This window comes from Schistocerca gregaria, chromosome 2 (genome assembly GCF_023897955.1).
Source record: "Schistocerca gregaria isolate iqSchGreg1 chromosome 2, iqSchGreg1.2, whole genome shotgun sequence".
Classification (NCBI taxonomy): Eukaryota; Metazoa; Arthropoda; class Insecta; order Orthoptera; family Acrididae; genus Schistocerca; species Schistocerca gregaria.
Genome location: NC_064921.1, coordinates 401,187,633 through 401,206,407, shown reverse-complemented (window position 1 = coordinate 401,206,407; position 18,775 = coordinate 401,187,633). Strand labels below are relative to the sequence as shown.

The 18,775-nt window shown below is 44.1% G+C and overlaps 1 protein-coding gene across 1 annotated transcript in view; it reads left to right on the top strand.

Annotated features, from left to right (window-relative positions):
* Positions 1–18,775, top strand: part of LOC126335797 (kelch-like protein 10) — a 193,469-nt gene that overhangs the window by 132,315 nt on the left and 42,379 nt on the right. The window contains exon 11 of the mRNA XM_049999261.1: positions 17,489–17,657. Coding sequence (XP_049855218.1) covers positions 17,489–17,657 — 169 coding nt within the window. The remainder of the gene's footprint in view (positions 1–17,488; positions 17,658–18,775) is intronic.

The window sequence follows — 18,775 nt, the reverse complement described above, 5'->3', positions numbered from 1 at the left end:
TATTAACCGCATAGTGTGGTTCAACTGGACGTCGATTGAGTAGGTGCGGCAACTGTTTAGCCACACCGGGGCATAATACTCGCCGCTGAGAAGACCAGCCCAGTGGATGATGTGCGCAACGTATCTGCTGAAGTTCCCCATGTCATCAGACACAATTTTTGAATGATATTGTCAGGAGTTTTTTATCTTGGCTGCAGTATTTTCAAGATGTTTCGTTTATGAAAGTGTGCGGTCTGTGGGACAATGACTATCGGGCTGTTGGCGCCCTGGATCCTCAACCGGAAACCTGGCGTTGTTGGCCATGGCAGTGGAATCGTCATGACTCCACATCCCTGTTGGTGCATTCCAGAACAAACCTAGCTCAGTTGGTCCGGCAATGGGGTCGGCATAGATCCACATCCATGTCGGTATCAACCAGAACATCACTGACACTCTTCCTGCTTGTCGCGGTACGCGCTGCAAAAAGTTGTTATTCAGGCTTTCGACAGGCGGTCACATTACTGTGACAGGGCAGTGTATTGCTTGTGTAGCAGACCACAACTGAGCCGTTCTCTGGAACAACAACTGAAATGCAGTTTGTGGGAATCGAGATACAGTGCATCGAATATTTCACGTCGCGTTTTCATTCATTTCAGTCCCTCGTACATAAACGAAATTTGAGTTAATTAGAAACGACGTATTTTTGTTTCACAGTAATGACGCGATAGTGTACTACGTATGACTTACATACTGATCTGAACTGATGACATAGCACCAAACGTAAGTTGTTGTTCCATAAATCACTGTATAACACGAACAAAAAGCATTTCCCATATTTGACTATTAAACAGTCGTTAAATCTAGAAGTTGCGTACTCAGACCGTAAAACAACAAAATATATTTTTATTCGACAAACATAATTAGCTTTCAAAGCAACAGTACACTGTAGAAGTGTTCTTCAAGACATATATCCCAACGAACATAGCACATAATTATCCTCTTTAACCTTGGAATAACATACCCAAAATGAAAGAAATAACTTTATTGAATTTCAGACATACATGGGAAACAACACCGTCCTCAACAATGATCTGCAACAGTCTACGTGTGGCTACTACCGATCATTTGTGTGTTCCGCATCCTGAGCAATTACTGTCTGTCGCAGATCCATAACCGTCGACAATATTCTTCAGCATTTCTGCATTGTCGTCTCGAACGAACTTGAGTAGTGCGAAGGTATCTTTCTTCTTTGCATCCCAAAACGAGACGTCTTCCCCATCAGCATGTCCGTCTTTCGCATTGGCAATGTACATCCTCGTTTCTGAATGTTCCTGCATAAGTATAAGTAGACGAGAATGTAAATGTCGTGTGACTAGTGACTCCCGTCGGGTAGACCGTTCGCCGGGTGCAAGTCTTTCGATTTGACGGAACTTCGGTAATTTACGCGTGGATGGGGGCGAAATGATGATGATTAGGACAACACAACACCCCGTCCCTGATCGGAGAAAATCTCCAACCCAGCCAGGAATTGACATTCTGTTGCGCTGACCACTCAGCTACCGGGGGCGGACAGTAGACGAGAATAAAAATACGTCTCCGGTGTAACAGAAATTGACGTATTTTGTATTCCAGATAGAGTGTTTCCTTTGGGTTTTGTGACGCAGTGTGGTGATAAAGCTGATGCCCAGCCGTCAGTAATGTCTGCTCCTTCCACCACCTCAAAACGTGCTGGATTCTTTCTGCAGACCTGAAGTATTGAAATATATTGGCGCACATTCTCAATGTTTTCAATATACCTTAACATTTATCCACATAGGCCGAAGTTACGGTCGCATTAACTGTATGGACGACCCCGAACCGTAAATATCGTGTTCCATTCTGCATCCGGAGTACCGTATTCGTTTCATGGAGAAAACGTTCTCTGAATGACGTGAATAATTTTGCAGCTCTAAGGTCAAAGTTATCAAAATATTCCCTTTCGGACTTGTCTTGACAGCAATGAAATGATCTGGAAGAAAACTGGTCACAGAGAGCGGACCATGTCCCAAATTTTGTTGCAAAATTTTTGCGATCTATTACTGTATTTCCCTCTTTTGTCTCTACAGTAAGAGCAGTAAAATTCAAAGCCTTTCACACTGTTTTTAAACGACTATCGGTAACTTGCAAGATACTTTGGAATAGAGATTTGCAGACTACTGTCTCATCATTGTTCCATTTTAGATGGTATATATAGGTGGAGCTACAATTCCGACCAGACCTAGATGCATCAGATGGTATTTTCTTTGGTTCAAATGGCTCTGAGCACTATGGGACTCAACTGCTGTGGTTATCAGTCCCCTAGAACTTAGAACTACTTAAACCTAACTAACCTAAGGACATCACACACACCCATGCCCGAGGCAGGATTCGAACCTGCGACCGTAGCAGCCGCACGGTTCCGGACTGCGCGCCTAGAACCGCGAGACCACCGCGGCCGGCGGTATTTTCTTTTAAATCAAACATAACATCAATCAATTTTGTGTCTTCTTGTCATCTAAAGCCCAAAATCATTCATGGATCTGTTCTTGATCTATTGCGCATATTTGTAGATAGCATTTCCTACAAATTTCTTACCGACTGCAAATTTCTTTGAACAGACTTTCTTACCGGTTTCCGGCGAAACATGACACTGGCCGGAATTTCTCTTCTTCTTTTCGTCCTCTTTCTTCCACTTCCCCTCCTGAATATTATGTTTCCTTCCAATAAGTGGTTCTCATAATCACACTGGATATACATACTATCACAATCACTTCCTGTTTACTACTTCCTATGTGATGTTGTCAAACGTAAATTCCACGGTACGGATGTCCCGTCACTGACAAATACATCTGAGCACAGCGCACACACAACAGTGGGACTAGCGGTGTGGAAGTTCCCTATTGGCAACGGCGGTCCGTGGAACAACGGCTTGGAGCAGCGGGGCCGTTAAATATATCTAGAAGGCGTTGCGACTGTCGGAGGGTAATAATAATTTGTGAGTACAAAGACTGGTTTGTACAGATGCAATTGCTGCAGGAAACGGAAAAGCGGCTTAATGGGCCTTAAGTCGTTTTTTCAGGTAATGCCTCAATTGCAAGAGTCCATGGACACGATAGATGAGAATGGAGGCAGACATGGCTGTAGCCTGTCTACAATGTTAGTCAATCCGTGCGTCAAGCAAGTTGTAGACGAAACAAAAGGGAAATTCGGAAGAGGAATTTTAAATTCAGTGAGACGAACTTAAAACATTTAAATTTGCTGATGATACTGTAATTCTGTCAGCGACGGCTAAGGACTTGGAAGAGTAGTTAGACAGAATGGACAGTGTGTTGAAAGGAGGTTACAAGATGAACATCAAAAAAAGTAAAACAGGGGTTATGAAATGTACTTGAATTAAAACAGGTGATTCTGAGGGCATTCGTTTAGCAAATGTAGTAGATCAGTTTTACCATTTGTGCTAAAAGATAAATGACGACGACCGAAGCAGAGAGGGCATTAAATGCAGACTGCCAATAGAAAGGAAAGCATTTCTGAATAAGAGAATTTTTTAACATCTAGACATGTTATAATTAAATTCCTTAGCCGCGCTTTTCTGTCAGTATGCGACGGATAGTCGCAAGAAGTATGTAAGGATTTTCACGCTGTCTTCGCTGACAGACTGATTCTAGACGTAGGTTCGTGTACATAATTCATTACCGCTACATCACACAAGTTGTCCCGCCATAGATACTTAGGGTTACCCATGCGAACCCAACGCAGGTCATTTAGTCGAATATAAATATAAATGTTAGAATGTGTTTTCCTCGTAATGTATTAATTAAATTTCGTGCGTGTTTTTCTATTTAAATGGTTTAATCTCGCGTTTTTGTAAATGTAAATTCATTCATTCTGTAGCGTAGTAGTTACTCACCGAACAGCCAGCTACGTAGCTCAACTCTTTAGCTTGCCATAGGTGACACAGCAGGAGTGTAGCAACTTCCATATCTAGGAATCCGTCTGCTTTTCTGGTTTACCTCTTCAGTTAGTCTGGCTATGATAGGGTGTGTGCATGCTGTGTACTGATGCAGGAGGCCACAGCTCGGGAACAGCTGTATGAGCTTTTGGCTATGGTCAATCACCTTCAGGCAGCTGTCTCTGGGGGTGGCAGTGACAGAGAATCTGGCGCGTCGCATGGGACACATCAGGTGTCACTTGGTTTGCCCACGTGCTCTGCTTCCGTGACAGCTGTTAGTGCACCAAACACGGTGGATCCGCCCTCACAGCAGGGTGAGCGGCGGGGTAGTAACGCGTTCGCGTCGCTCGAGGCGTAGGGCCAATGTGGAGAGCGGCCGCCTGGCCTCGTCCATTCACCCTCTAAGTGGAGTCGTAGCCGCTCCTTCAGCAGGGTCGGAGCAGTCACACAGGGAAAAGCGTTTACTATGTATCCTGAGCTCCAACGTTAAGCGTGTTATAGAATCCTCTAGGCAGATAGCATTAAAGGCTGGAAAGAAAGCCAATGGAAGCGGCCTTGACTGCGGCTGAGGAGCGTGCAGGGTGACGTCTGCAAGCTGTGGCTCACATCGGCACCAAAAACACCTGTCACGTGGGTTCTGAGGCCATCCTTAGTTCATACAGGCGGCTGGCGGAGGTGGTAAGTACAGGCCTCGATGTTGGGGTCCAAACGGAGATTGTAATTTGCAACATTATACTTGATCGGGGTTCTCACGTTTGGAGCTGAGTGGAGGGTCACAACCAAAGACTTCGTCGATCGTGGCTGCAGCTCTCTAGACCTGCATTATCGTGTGACGATTTGGAGCACTCGTCTTGGTAGACCATGGAGACATTACAAAGGAAGCACCTGCTCGAGTAGCAAAGTACTTAAAAAAAAAAAAGGCTAGACGGTAGTCTGAGATGCTTTGATGAACATCCGTCCGTCGATACGTCCGTCGAAGGGAAGCCATATGATGTTCAGACTAAAGACACTTCAACTTCCAAAATGTTATCAGTAAAATGTCGAAGTATTCGTAATAAAGTTCTCGAATTTACTGCCCTCCAGGAAAGTTCTCGCGCTCAAATTTTTCTTGAGACCGAGACTGGTTGAACACGACGTGGAAAGCTCTGAGATATTTAGCGAGTCATGGAACGTGTGTTGGAAAGACACACCGGAGGCCGTAGGAAAGGAAGTGCTCATTAAAGTTGACAAAAATATTGTCTCTGTTGAGGTCGAAGTCGAATGTGACAGTGAAGTTATCTGGTCGCGTATAGCAGGTGTAGGTGAAACCAAGTTAATTGTTGGATTCATTTTACCGGCCACCCGATGCCGCTGTGACAGTTCTAGAGTCATTCAAGGAAATTCCACTGTCAGTAGTGCGTAAATATCCAGATCATGCAATACTAGCTGGAGGCGACTTTAACCTACCGAGTATAGATTGGGATATCTATGGATTCATTGCGGGAGGTGCAGGCAGATAGTCAAGGGAAATACTTTTCAACACGTTTTCTGAAAACTGTCTTGATCAGCTAGCTCGGCAGGCCACCCGCAATGGATATACCTTAGACGTTGTAGATACAAATAGGTCGACCTCATCGACAGTGTCAGTACAGAAACGAGGATTAGCAATCATGATGTCCTTATAACAGTGAATTGACACCATTTAGTTCCAGTAAGATGAATGAAGAGGAATTACGGTCAAACATATTGTGAATTGGAATCTGGAGATTTATATACCTAGTAAGTGGATAAAGAATGGAAAAGATCCACTATCGTTTAACAACAAAATTTGGAAGATGCTGAGGACGCAGAGGCTGTTGCGCTCTAGGTTCAAAAGAGAACGCACAAATGACGACAAGCGAAGATTAGTGGAGATTCGTGCATCTGTCAAAAGATCTATGCATATAACTACTAACACCATCACACCTTAGCAAATGATCTGGCAGAGAACTCGAGAAAATTCTAGTTCAACGTAGAATTGCTAAGCGGGTCTAAGCCTTTCATTCAGTCCCTTGTTGATCAGTCTGGTGTGCCATCTGAAGGTAGTAAAACGAAAGCCGAAGTTTTACAGTCGTCATTTGACCATCGGACAGACTCCCGTATTGACGACATAATAATAAATATCCCTGGTGTGTCTACATCTACATCTACATCCATACTCTGCAAGCCAACTGACGGTGTGTGGCGTAGCGTACCTTGAGTACCTCTATCTGTTCTCCCTCCTATTCCAGTCTCGTATTGTTCGTGTAAACAAAGATTGTCGATATGCCTCTGTGTGGGCTCTAATCTCTCTGATTTTATCCTCATGGTCTCTTCGCGAGATATACGTAGGAGGGAGCAATATACAGCTTGACTCCTCGGTGAAGGTATGTTCTCGAAACTTCAACAAAAACCCGTACCGAGGTACTGAGCGTCTCTCTTGCAGAGTCTTCCGCTGGAGTTTATCTATAATCTCGCTTTCGCGATTACTAAATGATCCTGTAACGAAGCGCGCTACTCTCCGTTGGATCTTCTCTATCTCTTCTATCAACCCTATCTGGTACGGATCCCACACCGGTGAGCAGTATTCAAGCAGTGGGCGAACAAGTGTACTATAACCTACTTCATTTGTTTTCGGTTTGCATTTCCTTAGGATTCTTCAATGAATCTCAGTCTCTCATCTGCTTAATCGACGATTAATTTTATATGGTTATCCCATTTTAAATCACTCCTGATGCCTCCTCCCAGATAATTTATGGAATTAACTGCTTCCAGTTGCTGACCTGCTATATTGTAGCTAAATGATAAAGGATCTTTCTTTCTATGTATTCGCAGCATATTGCACTTGTGTACATTGAGATTCAATTGCCATTCCCTGCACCATGCGTCACTTCGTTGCAGATCCTCCTGCATTTCAGTACAATTTTCCATTGTTACCACCTCTCGATATACTACAGCATCATCCGCAAATAGCCCCAGTGAACTTACGATGCTATCCATAAGGTCATTTACATATGTTGTGAATAGCAACGGTCCTATGACACTCCCCTGCGGCACACCTGGAATCACTCTTACTTCGGAAGACTTCTCTCCATTGAGAATGACATGCTGGTTTCTGTTATCTAGGAACCCTTCAATCCAATCACACAATTGGTCTGATAGTCCATATGCTCTTACTTTGTTCATTAAACGACTGTGGTGAACTGTATCAAACGCGTTGCGGAAGACAAGAAACACGGTATCTACCTGGGAACCTGCGTCTATGGCGCTCTGAGTCTCGTGGACGAATAGCGCGAGCTGGATTTGACACGATCGTCTTTTTCGAAACCCATGCTGATTCCTACAGAGTATATTTCCAGTCACCACAAAAATCATTATACTCGAATATATATGTGTTCCAAAATTCTCTAACTGATCGACGTAACAGATATAGGTCGATAGTTCTGCACATTTGTTCGACGTCCCGTCTTGGAAACGAGGATGACCTGTGCCCTTTTCCAATATTTTGGAACGCTGTGCTCTTCTAGAGATTTACGGTACACCGCTGCAAGAAGGGGGCAAGTTCCTTCGCGTACTCTGTGTAAAATCGAACTGGTATCCCATCAGATCCAGTGACCTTTCATCTTTTGAGCGATTTTAATTGTTTCTCTATCCCTCTGTCGTCTATTTTGATATCTACCATTTCGTCATCTGTACGACAATCTAGAGAAGGAACTATAGTGCAGTCTTTGTCTGTGAAACAGCTTTGGAAAAAGACATTTAGTATTTCGTTATTTAGTCTGTCATCCTCTGTTTCGGTACCATTTTGGTTACAGAGTGTCTGGACATTTTCTTTTCATCCACCTACCGCTTTGACATAAGACCAAAATTTCTTGGATTTTCTGAAAAGTCAGTACAGAGAACTTTACTTTCGAATTCGTTGAACGCCTCTTGCATAGCCCTCCTCACACTACATTTCCCTTTGTGTTATTTTTGTTTTCTGCAAGGATTTCGCTATGTTTATGTTTGCTGTGAAGTTCCCTTTGCTTCAGCAGCAGTTTTGTAACTCGGTTGCTGTGCCACTGTGGCTCTTTTCCATCTCTTACGATCTTGCTTGGCACATACTCATCTAATGCATATTGTACGATGGTTTTGAACTTTGTCCACTGATCTGCACTTGAGATAAAACTTTTGTGTTGAGCCGTCAAGTACTCTGAAATCTGCTTTTGTCACTTTTGATAAACAGAAAATTCTTCCTACCTTTTTTAATATCTCTATTTACGGCTGAAATCACCGATGCTGTAACAGCTTTATGATCGCTGATTCCCTGTTCTGCGTTAACTGTTTCAAATATTTCGGGTCTGTTTGTCACCAGAAGGTCTAATATGTTCTTGCCACGAGTCAGCTCTCTGTTTAACTGCTCAAGGTAGTTTTCAGATAATGCGCTTTAAAAAATTTCACTTGATTCTTTGTCCCTGACACCTGTTATAAACGTTCGAGTCTCCCAGTCTATATCCGTTAAATTAAAATCTCCACCCAGAACTATAACGTGGTCGGGAAATCTACTGGAAATATTTTCCAAATTTTCCTACAGGTGTTCTGCCACAACAATTGCTGAGCCAGGGGGCCTATAGAGGCATCCAATTACCACGTTTGAGCCTGCATTAACCGTGACCTTCACCCAAATTATTTCACGTTTTGGATCTCCGTCAATTTCCTTCGATACTATTGCACTTTTTATCGCTATAAACGCGCCTCTCCCTTCACTGTCCAGCCTGTCTCTGAGGTATACATTCGAACCTGAATTTAGAATTTAAATACTGTTTACTTCTGATTTCAGCCAACTTTCCATCCCTATTACTGTGTGGGCATTGTGACAGTTTATTAATGTGAGCAGTTCTGGGACCTTTCTATAGACGCTCCTACAGTTTACTATTACCTCATTAATATTGTCATTCCCTGTTGTGTTTTGCCTATTGCTACCTTGTCACGTCTCACAGGAGGCGTCTTGTTGGGCCTAGGGAGAGAATTCTCTCACCTAAAAAACCCACATGTGCACTCCACACGTACTCCGCTACCCTTGTAGCCGCTTCCTGCGTGTAGTGCACGCCTGACCTATTCAGGGGGACCCTACATTTCTCCACCCGATAGCGGAAGTCGAGAAATTTGCACTCCAGATCTCCACAGAACGTCTGAGCCTCTGGTTTAAGCCTTCCACTCGGCTCCAAATCAGAGGACCGCGATCGGTTCTGGGAACGACAGTAAAATAGTTAGCACAGATTCCACCGAGCGAGCGAGGCTTCCTGCCTTCACCAACTCCGCCAACCGCCTGTATGAACTGAGAATGACCTCTGAACCCAGACGGCAGCAGTCATTGGCGCCGACGTGAGCAACAATTTGCAGTCGGGTGCACCCAGTGCTCTTTATCGCCACCGGTAGGGCCTCCTCCACATCTCGGATGAGCCCCCGGCAAGCAGACAGAGTGAATACTGGCCTTCTTCCCCGACCTTTCCGCTATTTCCCTAAGAGGCTCCATCACCCGCCTAACACTGGAGCTCCCAATCACTAACAAACCCCTCCACCTGTGTGCCTGCTCGGACCTTGCTGAAGAGCGGCCACATGTCCACTCACAGGCATAGCGGGCGATGCCACACGACCAGCCTCCACATTGACCCTCCGCCTCGTGCCACACGAACGCCGTAGAACCCGCCACTCCCCTTGGGGAGAGGGTGGCCCAACCCCGCCCGGTACCCGCGAAGATGTCTCGACAACAGGGACAATGGGTGAAGCATGTAACACCTGGGGTGTACCATGTGACGCACCGACTCCCCACTGCCGCTACTCTCTGAGGCAGCAGCCTGAAGACGGCTGACCGCGGCCATCAGCACGTTCAGCTGTTCGCGAACACTGGCCAGCCCCTCCTGCGTCCGTACACAGCAGCCACACATCCTATCCATCCTAAGAAATCAACAATTTACTGTAGAGAGTTAACTAATAAGCTTTTAACTACACTGCTAATTCACTAAAGGCGGCTGATAGCTGACTAAACTGTTGTTACTAGACACTTCTTGTTGGAAACAATGAAAATAAACACTAACTGTCTCTGGACTGTATTCAAATCAAACACGAAATCTACCGAACACTATTACTAGTACTCGAAAATTAAAGCTTCCTAAAAGCAAAAACACACGGAAAAAGAAGTGACAAGTAAGAAAAAAACACAGTTAATACTTAAATTTACGTAGCTTTCTGCACAGGAGATGTGAAGCAGACGGCAGTTACAACAACACAACTGAATGACGGAACAACTGAATGAGTTGAAAGCAAGTAAATCACCAGGTCCGGATGTAATTCCAATTCGGTTCTACAAAGAGTACTCTACGGCACTGGCCCGTTACCTAGCCTGCACTTATCATGAATATCTCACCCAGCACAAAGTCCCAAGTGGCTGGAAAAAAATCTCAGGTCACTGCAGTATATATGAAGGGTAAAAGGACTGAAGCGCAAAATTACAGATCAAAACCTCTAAATTCTGTTTGCTGCAGAATCCTGGAATAGATTCTCAGTTAGAAAATTTCAAACTTTCTTGAGATTGAGAAGCTTATGTCCATGAATCCGAAAGGTTTTAGAAAGCATTGTTCGAGTGAGACTCAGCTTTCCCTTTTCTCGCATGATATACTGCGAACTGTGGGTTCCACACGTCTAGATTTTTCGGAAAGCGTTTGACACTCTGCTCCAGTGCAGGCTGTTATCGAAGGTACGAGCATATGGAATAAATTCACAGATATGTGGGTGGCTCGAAGACTTCTTAAGTATTAGAACCCAGTACTTTGTCCATGACGGTGAGTGTTCATCAAAGACAAGGGTATCGTCAGGAGTGCCCCAGGGAAGTGTGATAGGACCACTGTTGTTCTCTCTATACACAAGTGATTTTCGGACAGATTGGGCAGCAGTCTGCGATTGTTTGCTGATGATGCTGTGGTGCACGGTAACGTGTCGAAGTTGAGCGACTGTAGAAGGTACTAGACAACTTATACACATTTTCCAGTTACAATATTAGGAGTGTCCTGCTGGTTCACCTGTAGAGGAGACAGCGTATAGGACACTGATGCAGCCTATTCTTGAGTACTGCTCGAGTGTCTGGGATTTGTGCCAGGCCGGACTGAATGAAGTCTTCGTAGCAATTCAGAAGCGGACTACTGGATTTGTTACCCACAGGTATAAACAACGCGTAAGTGTTACGGACGTGCTTCGGGAAATCAAATGGGAATCTCTGGAGAGAAGGCAACGTTATTCTCGAGAAACACAATTGAGAAAACTTAGAGAACCGGCATTTGAAGCTGACTGCAAAAAGATTATACTGGTGCCAACATACATTGCGCATAAGGGTCACGAAGACAGGGTACGAGAAATTAGGGCTCATACAGAAGCATACACACCTTTTCCTTCGCTCTGTTTGTGTGAGGAACAGGAAAGGAAATTACTAGTAGTGGTACAGGGTACTCTCCACCACGCACCGTGAGGTGGCTTGCGAAGTATCGATGTAGATGTAGAAATGTGGTGGTACAGATTAGATGGGTAGATCGAATTAATAATGAAGAAGTACTAAATCAAATTGGAAAAATGAAAGTTAGGCCGTAATTTATCTAAAATAACTATCGATTGATAGGACACTTCCGGAGGCACCAATGGACCATCAGTTTGGTGATGGAGGGATTATGAGGGCCAAAAATTTTAGAGGGAGGCCAAGGATCGACTATAGTAAGCAGCTTCAAATGGATGTAAATTACAGTAGTTACGCAGAGATAAAGAGGTTAGCACAGAAGACCACAACAGTTAGAAAGAGCCTTTTTAAGTTGGCAGTGGTGTAGTCTTTGAGTCTTTTATAGATTTTCTCTGCCTCGTGATGACTGGGTGTTGTGTGATGTCCTTAGGTTAGTTAGGTTTAAGTAGTTCTAAGTTCTAGGGGACTGATGACCATAGATGTTAAGTCCCATAGTGCTCAGAGCCGTTTGAACCATTTTTTAGTCTTTTGTAGTCAAGTATGGGGTACGTATTAGCAGTTCCAAATGCCATATTGGAATATAGCAAGGAAAAATTGCCCTATTAAAATGTTGGTCGATCCAAACAGTAACACCTTCAGCTCTGGCCAAGCACAAATTACCTGACCTGTGTCACACGGTACTGGTGTCGGTGAGTGTGGAACCAGGGTCCGAGGTCGGAAGACCTACCCATTGTCATGTCTAGGTTGTTCCTCGGCTACGTTACATGAAACCTATAATCGACTGCTTGTGATGGCGGAGTTAACTAGTCACCACAGAGGACATTTACGTGTTAGCTCTACCTCACATTTCTTTTGGGGAGTGAATACTATCCGTTTCACACAGGGACCTTTAACAGATGTCCTACCATCTTGTCCCTTCTTCTTGCCAGTGTTTTCCATATATTCCTTTCCTCATCGATTCTCCGGATAACCTCCTCATAATTTTCAACGTTCTTCTGCAGTTCTGCAGCCCCGCATCTCAAATGCTTCGATTCTTTTCCGGTTTTCCCACAGTCCGTGTTTCACTGCCATACAGTAATGTGCTCCAAATGTACACTTTCAGAAATTTCTTCCTCAGATAGAGGCCCACGTTTGATATTAATAGACTTCTCTTTACCATGGATGCCCTTCTTGCCAGCGCTACTCTGTTTCTAATGTCCTCCTTGCTCCATCCGTCACGTGTTATTTTGTTGCCTAGCTAGCAGAATTCTTTAACTACATCTACTTCGTGATCAGCAATCGTGAAATTAAGTTTCTTGCTGTTCTCATTTCTGCTACTTCTCATTTCTTTCATCTTTCTCCGATTTACTCTCAGTCCATATTCTGTATTCATTAGACTGTTCATTCCATTCAACACATCCTGTAATTCTTCTTCACTTTCACCGAGTATAGAAATGTCGTCAGCGTATCTTATCATTGCTATCCATTCACCCTGAATTTTAATCTGAGTCCTGAGCCTTTCTGCTATTTCCATCATTGCTCCCTTGATGTATAGATTGAACAGTAGGTGGAAAGATTACACTCCTGCCTTAAATTCTTTTTAATCCGAGCACTTCGTTCTTGGTCTTCCAGTCTTTATTGTTCACTCTTGGCTGTTTTTGTACATATTGTACATTACCCGTCTTCCCTTACAGCTTACCCCTATTTTTCTCAGAATTTCGAACATCTTGCACAATTTTACATTGTCGAATGCTTCCTCTAGGCTGACAAATCCTATTAAGCTGTTTTGGTTTTTATTTAGTCTTGCTTCCATTATCAACCGCAACGTCAGAATTGCCTCTCTGATGCCTTTACCTTTCCTAAAGCCAAACTCATCGCCATCCAACACATCTTCAATGTTCTTCTCCATTCCTCTGTATATTGTTCCTGTCACCAACTTGCATGCATGAGATGTTAAACTGATTGTACGATAATTCTCGCACTTGTCAGTTCTTGCAATCTTCGGAATTGGTGGATGATGTTTTTCCGAAAGTCAGATGTTATGTCGCTGGACTCATAAATTCTACACACTAACATAAATAGCCGTTTTGGTGCAATCCTACTCAATTACTTTATAAATTCTGATGGAAAGTTACCTATCCCCTCTACCTTATTTGATTTTCTGTCTTTCAAAGTTCTTTTAAATTATGATTCTAATACTGGTTCCACTATCTCCTCTATACCGACTCCTGTTTTTTCTTGTGTCATGTCATCAAACAAGTCTTGCCTCTCATAGAGGCCTTAAACGTACTCCTTCCACGTATCCGCTCTCTCCTCTGCATTTAACAGCGGAATTCCCATTGAACCCTTAATGTTACCACCCTTGCTTTTAATTTCGCTAAAGGTTGTTTTGACTTTTTTGTATGCTGAGGCAGACCTTCAGATAACCATTCCTTTTTGATTTTTTCGCAGTTTTCATGCAGCCACTACACTGCATCTGACCAGAAATCCTTGTCTTCTTTCCTGCACTTCATATTTAATTCATTCCTAAGTGACTTGTATTTCGGTATTCCTTAATTATCCTGACCATTTTTGTATTTCCTTCTTTCATCGATCTACTGAAGTATTTCTTCTGTTATCCATCTCTTCTTCGCCGTTACCCTCTTTATACCTAAGTCTTTCTCTCAGGCTTCTATGATTGCCCTTTTTAGAGATGTCTATTTCTAGAATGAGATTTTCACTCCGCAGCGGAGTGGGCGCTGGTATGAAACTTCCTGGCAGATCAAAACTATGTGCCGGGCCGAGACTCGAACTCGGGACCTTTGCCTTTCCCGGGCAAGTGCTCTTTAGGACGGGGCGTGAGTCGCGCTTGGGTAGCTCAGTTGGTTAGAGCACTTGCCCGCGAAAGGCAAAGGTCCCGAGTTCGAGTCTCGGTCCGACACATAGTTTTCATCTGCCAGGAAGTTTCATGTCCATTTCTCTTCAGCTGAACTGTCTTGATCTATTCCTTATCGCAGTATCTGTATGCTTAGAGAACTTCCAACATATCTCTTCATTCCTTATGACTTCCGAATCCGATTTCTATTCACATTGATTCTTCCTGACTAGTCCCCAAACTTCAAACTACTCTTCATCAATCCTAAATAGTAATCTGAGTCTGTATCTGCCCCTGCATACGCCTTACAATCCAATATCTGATTTCGAAGTCTCTGCCTGACCATGGTGTAGTCTAACTGAAATCTTCCCATATCTCCCTGCCTTTTCCAAGTCTACCTCCTCCCCTTGTGCTTCATGGACAGAGTATTCGCTGTTACCATCTTATATTTATGATGAGCTGAATTAGCCTTTCTCCTCTCTCATTCCTACTACCAGGCCCATATTCTATCATAATCCTTTCATCTATTCGTTCCATTACAACAACATGCCAGTCCCACATGACTACCACATTTTCATCCCCCTTTACATACTGAATTATCTGTTCAATATCATCATATACTTTCTGTGTCTTTTCATATTGTGCTTGCGACGTATGCCTTAACTAGTGTTGTCCGTGTTGGTTTGCTGACCTGATGAGAACAATCCTATCGCTGAACTGTTGACAGTAACTGGCTCTCTGCTCTACCTTCCTATAATAGCGATTCCCACTCCCGTTATATTGTTTTCTGCTGCAGTTGATATTAGCTTACTCTCATCTGACCAGAAATCCTTGTCTTCTTTCCACTTCACTTCAACGACCGCCACTACATCTATACTGAACCCTAGCATTTCCTTTTCAAATTTTCTAATTTCCCTACCACGTTCAAGTATCTGATACTCAACGCCCCTAATCGTAGAGAGTTATCCTTTCGTTGGTTATTCAGTCTTTTTCTCGTGCTCACCTCCCGAAGACCCTAATGGGGGACTAGTCCGGAATCTTTTGTCAATGGAGATATCATCATGTCACTTTTTAGTTACAGGCCAAATGTTCTGTGAATACACATTCTGTATCATTAAATGCAGTCGTTTCCATTGGCCGGCCGGAGTGTCCGAGCGGTTCTAGGCGCTACAGTCTGGAACCGCGCGACCGCTACGGTCGCAGGTTCGAATCCTGCCTCGGGCATGGATGTGTGTGATGTCCTTAGGTTAGTTAGGTTTAAGTAGTTCTAAGTTCTAGGGGACTGATGACCTCAGAAGTTAAGTCCCATAGTGCTCAGAGCCATTTACACCATTTTTGGTTTCCATTGTTTGTTGCGTCTTCATGCCGTTGATGATGGCTGATTCCTCCGCTTTTAAGGGCAGCTTCCCACTCCAAGGGCAAGATAGTGCAAGGCCCTTAGCTGAGTGAGGGTGATTTCTTAAGTCGGAAGTCTTCGGCTCCCATTGCTAATTATTCTTATTTAAGATTCAAGCGCTGATTGGGTTGGAACCCAGGACTGAAGTCACCCTGATTACTAATCCAAGACGCTGTCCCCACACGACGGCACCAATGCGCTCTCGGATTGCAAGATTCGTTGAGTTACTCAAGTCACCACCGAGGAGCATTGCGGGTTACCTCTACCACATTTCTCTGGTGTCAGCGCACAGACGCTGCCCATAGGCGTGGACTGGTGCTCCAATTACAGATCTACGGGAGAAACCTGTGCAGACTGCCCAGAGCACCTACAACTTAGAACTACTTAAACCTAACTAACCTAAGGACATCACACACATCCATGCCCAAGGCAGGATTCGAACCTGCGACCGTAGCAGCAGCGCGGTTCCGGACTGAAGCGCCTAGAACCGCTCGGCCTCATCGGCCGGCGGTTCAGTAGTGCTCTCAAACGTTTCAGGAGTGTCAGTCAATATAAAATGCACGTTACTCTTGTCTCCCAGAACATCAGGCGCCGATCATCCAAGTAAAGTTAGATATTCCTCATTTCGGTTTTCTGATTTACACCTCGTTAAATATTCCTCTGTGAAACAGAAACTGGTTGTACATTGCTTGCTAGTTATCACTTTTTGAGTTCGAAATGATCATCAACACATAAATTTGTCACCAGATAGAATCATTTTCATTATGATTTGGTCATTATTGTGAGTAGCTGAATTCCCTTTCAGTTTCGTTCCAGAAGGACTTGTGTTCGTTCTCTAAGTATGAGAATTAATATGCCTAAAACACGTTACTGTCAACTATACGTATAACGAAAGAAGCTGTAATGTTTTCTGATGTTGGTATTTGATAGTCCCCGACAATGATCCTATTGCGAGGGTGCTGGGAGAAGATTATTATTAACTGCGTTGAAGCAACCTTTCGGTGAAGCCCTTTTTTCTCACAATGGCTGGCTGTTACAGCTTCCTTTAGTGGTCAGTCAACCATATATAGCAGGGAATAACATCTAGCACTTTCTCCGCTAATTCTCAGTTTCTTTAGTATTTTATGTAGTGGCTATATTACAGTTTAATTAAGCGTTGAGACTACGGCATGAACGTGCATGTAGAATGCAGGTATCATTGAGTGAATTTTACTACCCATGTTAATACAGGTCCTGTTGATAAGCAGCCATTGTACCTCATATTCTGTAATATGTGTCCATGGGCCATTGCCTCAAGAGGACTCCTTACGAGGGAACACTTTATTCTCGCTAAGCATGTAGCTCATATTTTGCGAAGGCGCTGGAACCAGTCTCATAATCATCATCATTTTGAACTGCTGTGTTGACTAGATGACGATCAGTGCGTTGATCACCTAAAACACGAGTCACATATCCTGCTAGTTGTCTTATCGTCACATTTATGGACAGCATTTAATTCATGAGGAAGAGGGAGAAGATGAAATAATGAAAATGAAATAGGGAAAGAGAGAGGAAGCCATTGTTCCTTCGATAGCTTTCCTTGGGTTCCGACCTGAAATTGCTCTCTTCGCCTGTGGAAAACATTCTTGAAGCAACATAAATTAAGTGACATTACAGACTTCTCTGATGCAAACCGTGAACCGAGTTGGTCATAATTTCGATATCTTGGATTAACGTATCGCATAATCATTCTGGTAAAAGAGGAAAATCCTGGTCACCTAGTAAAATAATATCCAAGTAACTCGAGTTTGGAGGGTCAGAGTTTCAATTTCGCGCATGTCCCGTGCGCAGGTACGACGCGACGGACATGAACGTGTGCCGGTCCGCGCTGTCGGCGTGCGTGGTGAAGGACGTGCCGAACGTGCGGGACTACATCCACCAGCAGCGGGAGCGTTTCGTCGAAGAGAAGCGCCTGGGCGCTTCGGCAGCCCGCCAGGCGCCTCAGCAAGCCGCTAGCCAGGTGGGCCACATACACACCAACTGGAGCCAAGATTGTACTCCATCCAGCCCTTCAGATACGTGTCTCCTCATATTTAACGCCATTTAAAAAAACTACAGTATGAGTACGTGGCTAACGATTTGGATAGGAATTTGTCTCCCTCGAAAGTTTGAACTATCCTGAACTCATTTGACCTGGCATTGAACCAACGCACCTAAGCCGGCCTTACACGAGATGTTTTCTCATCGTGAAGCACGCCAGTCGTGATGCCCGTCATGGTTTCTGCACACTCTAAAATGACCTGCTACACCTCAAGGAACGTGCTCATCGTGATTTGCGATCGCAGCGGCCTCCAGCGGCATTTATTGGCTACTTCCAGCCCGCAAATCGCGCAGTTTGCTTACGAAAATTGACGCTCATTAAATGACTGCGTTATCGAATGAGGGAATCATCCACTGACGTAGACTGCAGCCTTGCAACTTGTTAGTTCATGTTCCCAGGAACGTTCACAAAATCGAAAAATATCTCTTCAGGGCAGAGACGCTCTCGTTTATAACAAATAGCAACGAGCATTGCAGATAAAAGCCAACGGCCTTGCCGCAGGAGATACACCGGTTCCCGCGAAATCACCGAAGTTAAACGCTGTGGGGCGTGGTCGGTACTTGGATGGGTGCCCATCCAGGCCGCCAGGAGCTGTTGCCATTTTTCGGGGTGCACTTAGCCTCGCGATGCCAGTTGAGGAGCTACTCGACCGAAAAGTAGTGGCTTCGGTCAAGAGTACCATCATAACGACCGGGAGAGTGGTGTGCCGACCCCACGCCCCTCCTTATCCGCATCCTCCTCTGAGGATGACACGGCGGTCGGATGGTCCCGGTAGGCCACTCGTGGCCTGAAGACAGGGTGCTTTTTTTTAACCATACAATTTTGGCAAACAGGTTTTTATAGAAGATCGGTATCTAAGAGTTTTGATTGCAATGAACACTGAATTTTTTTGTGCAATATATAATTCGAACAAGAAGACGTGGATTTTTCATAAAAATGAGAATTAGATCGGTCAATTAGCGTATACTTGTTGAATTTTATATTTGAATAATAAGTAAAGACCGAACTGAGACTCGCTCTAGCGATTACCAGTCGTT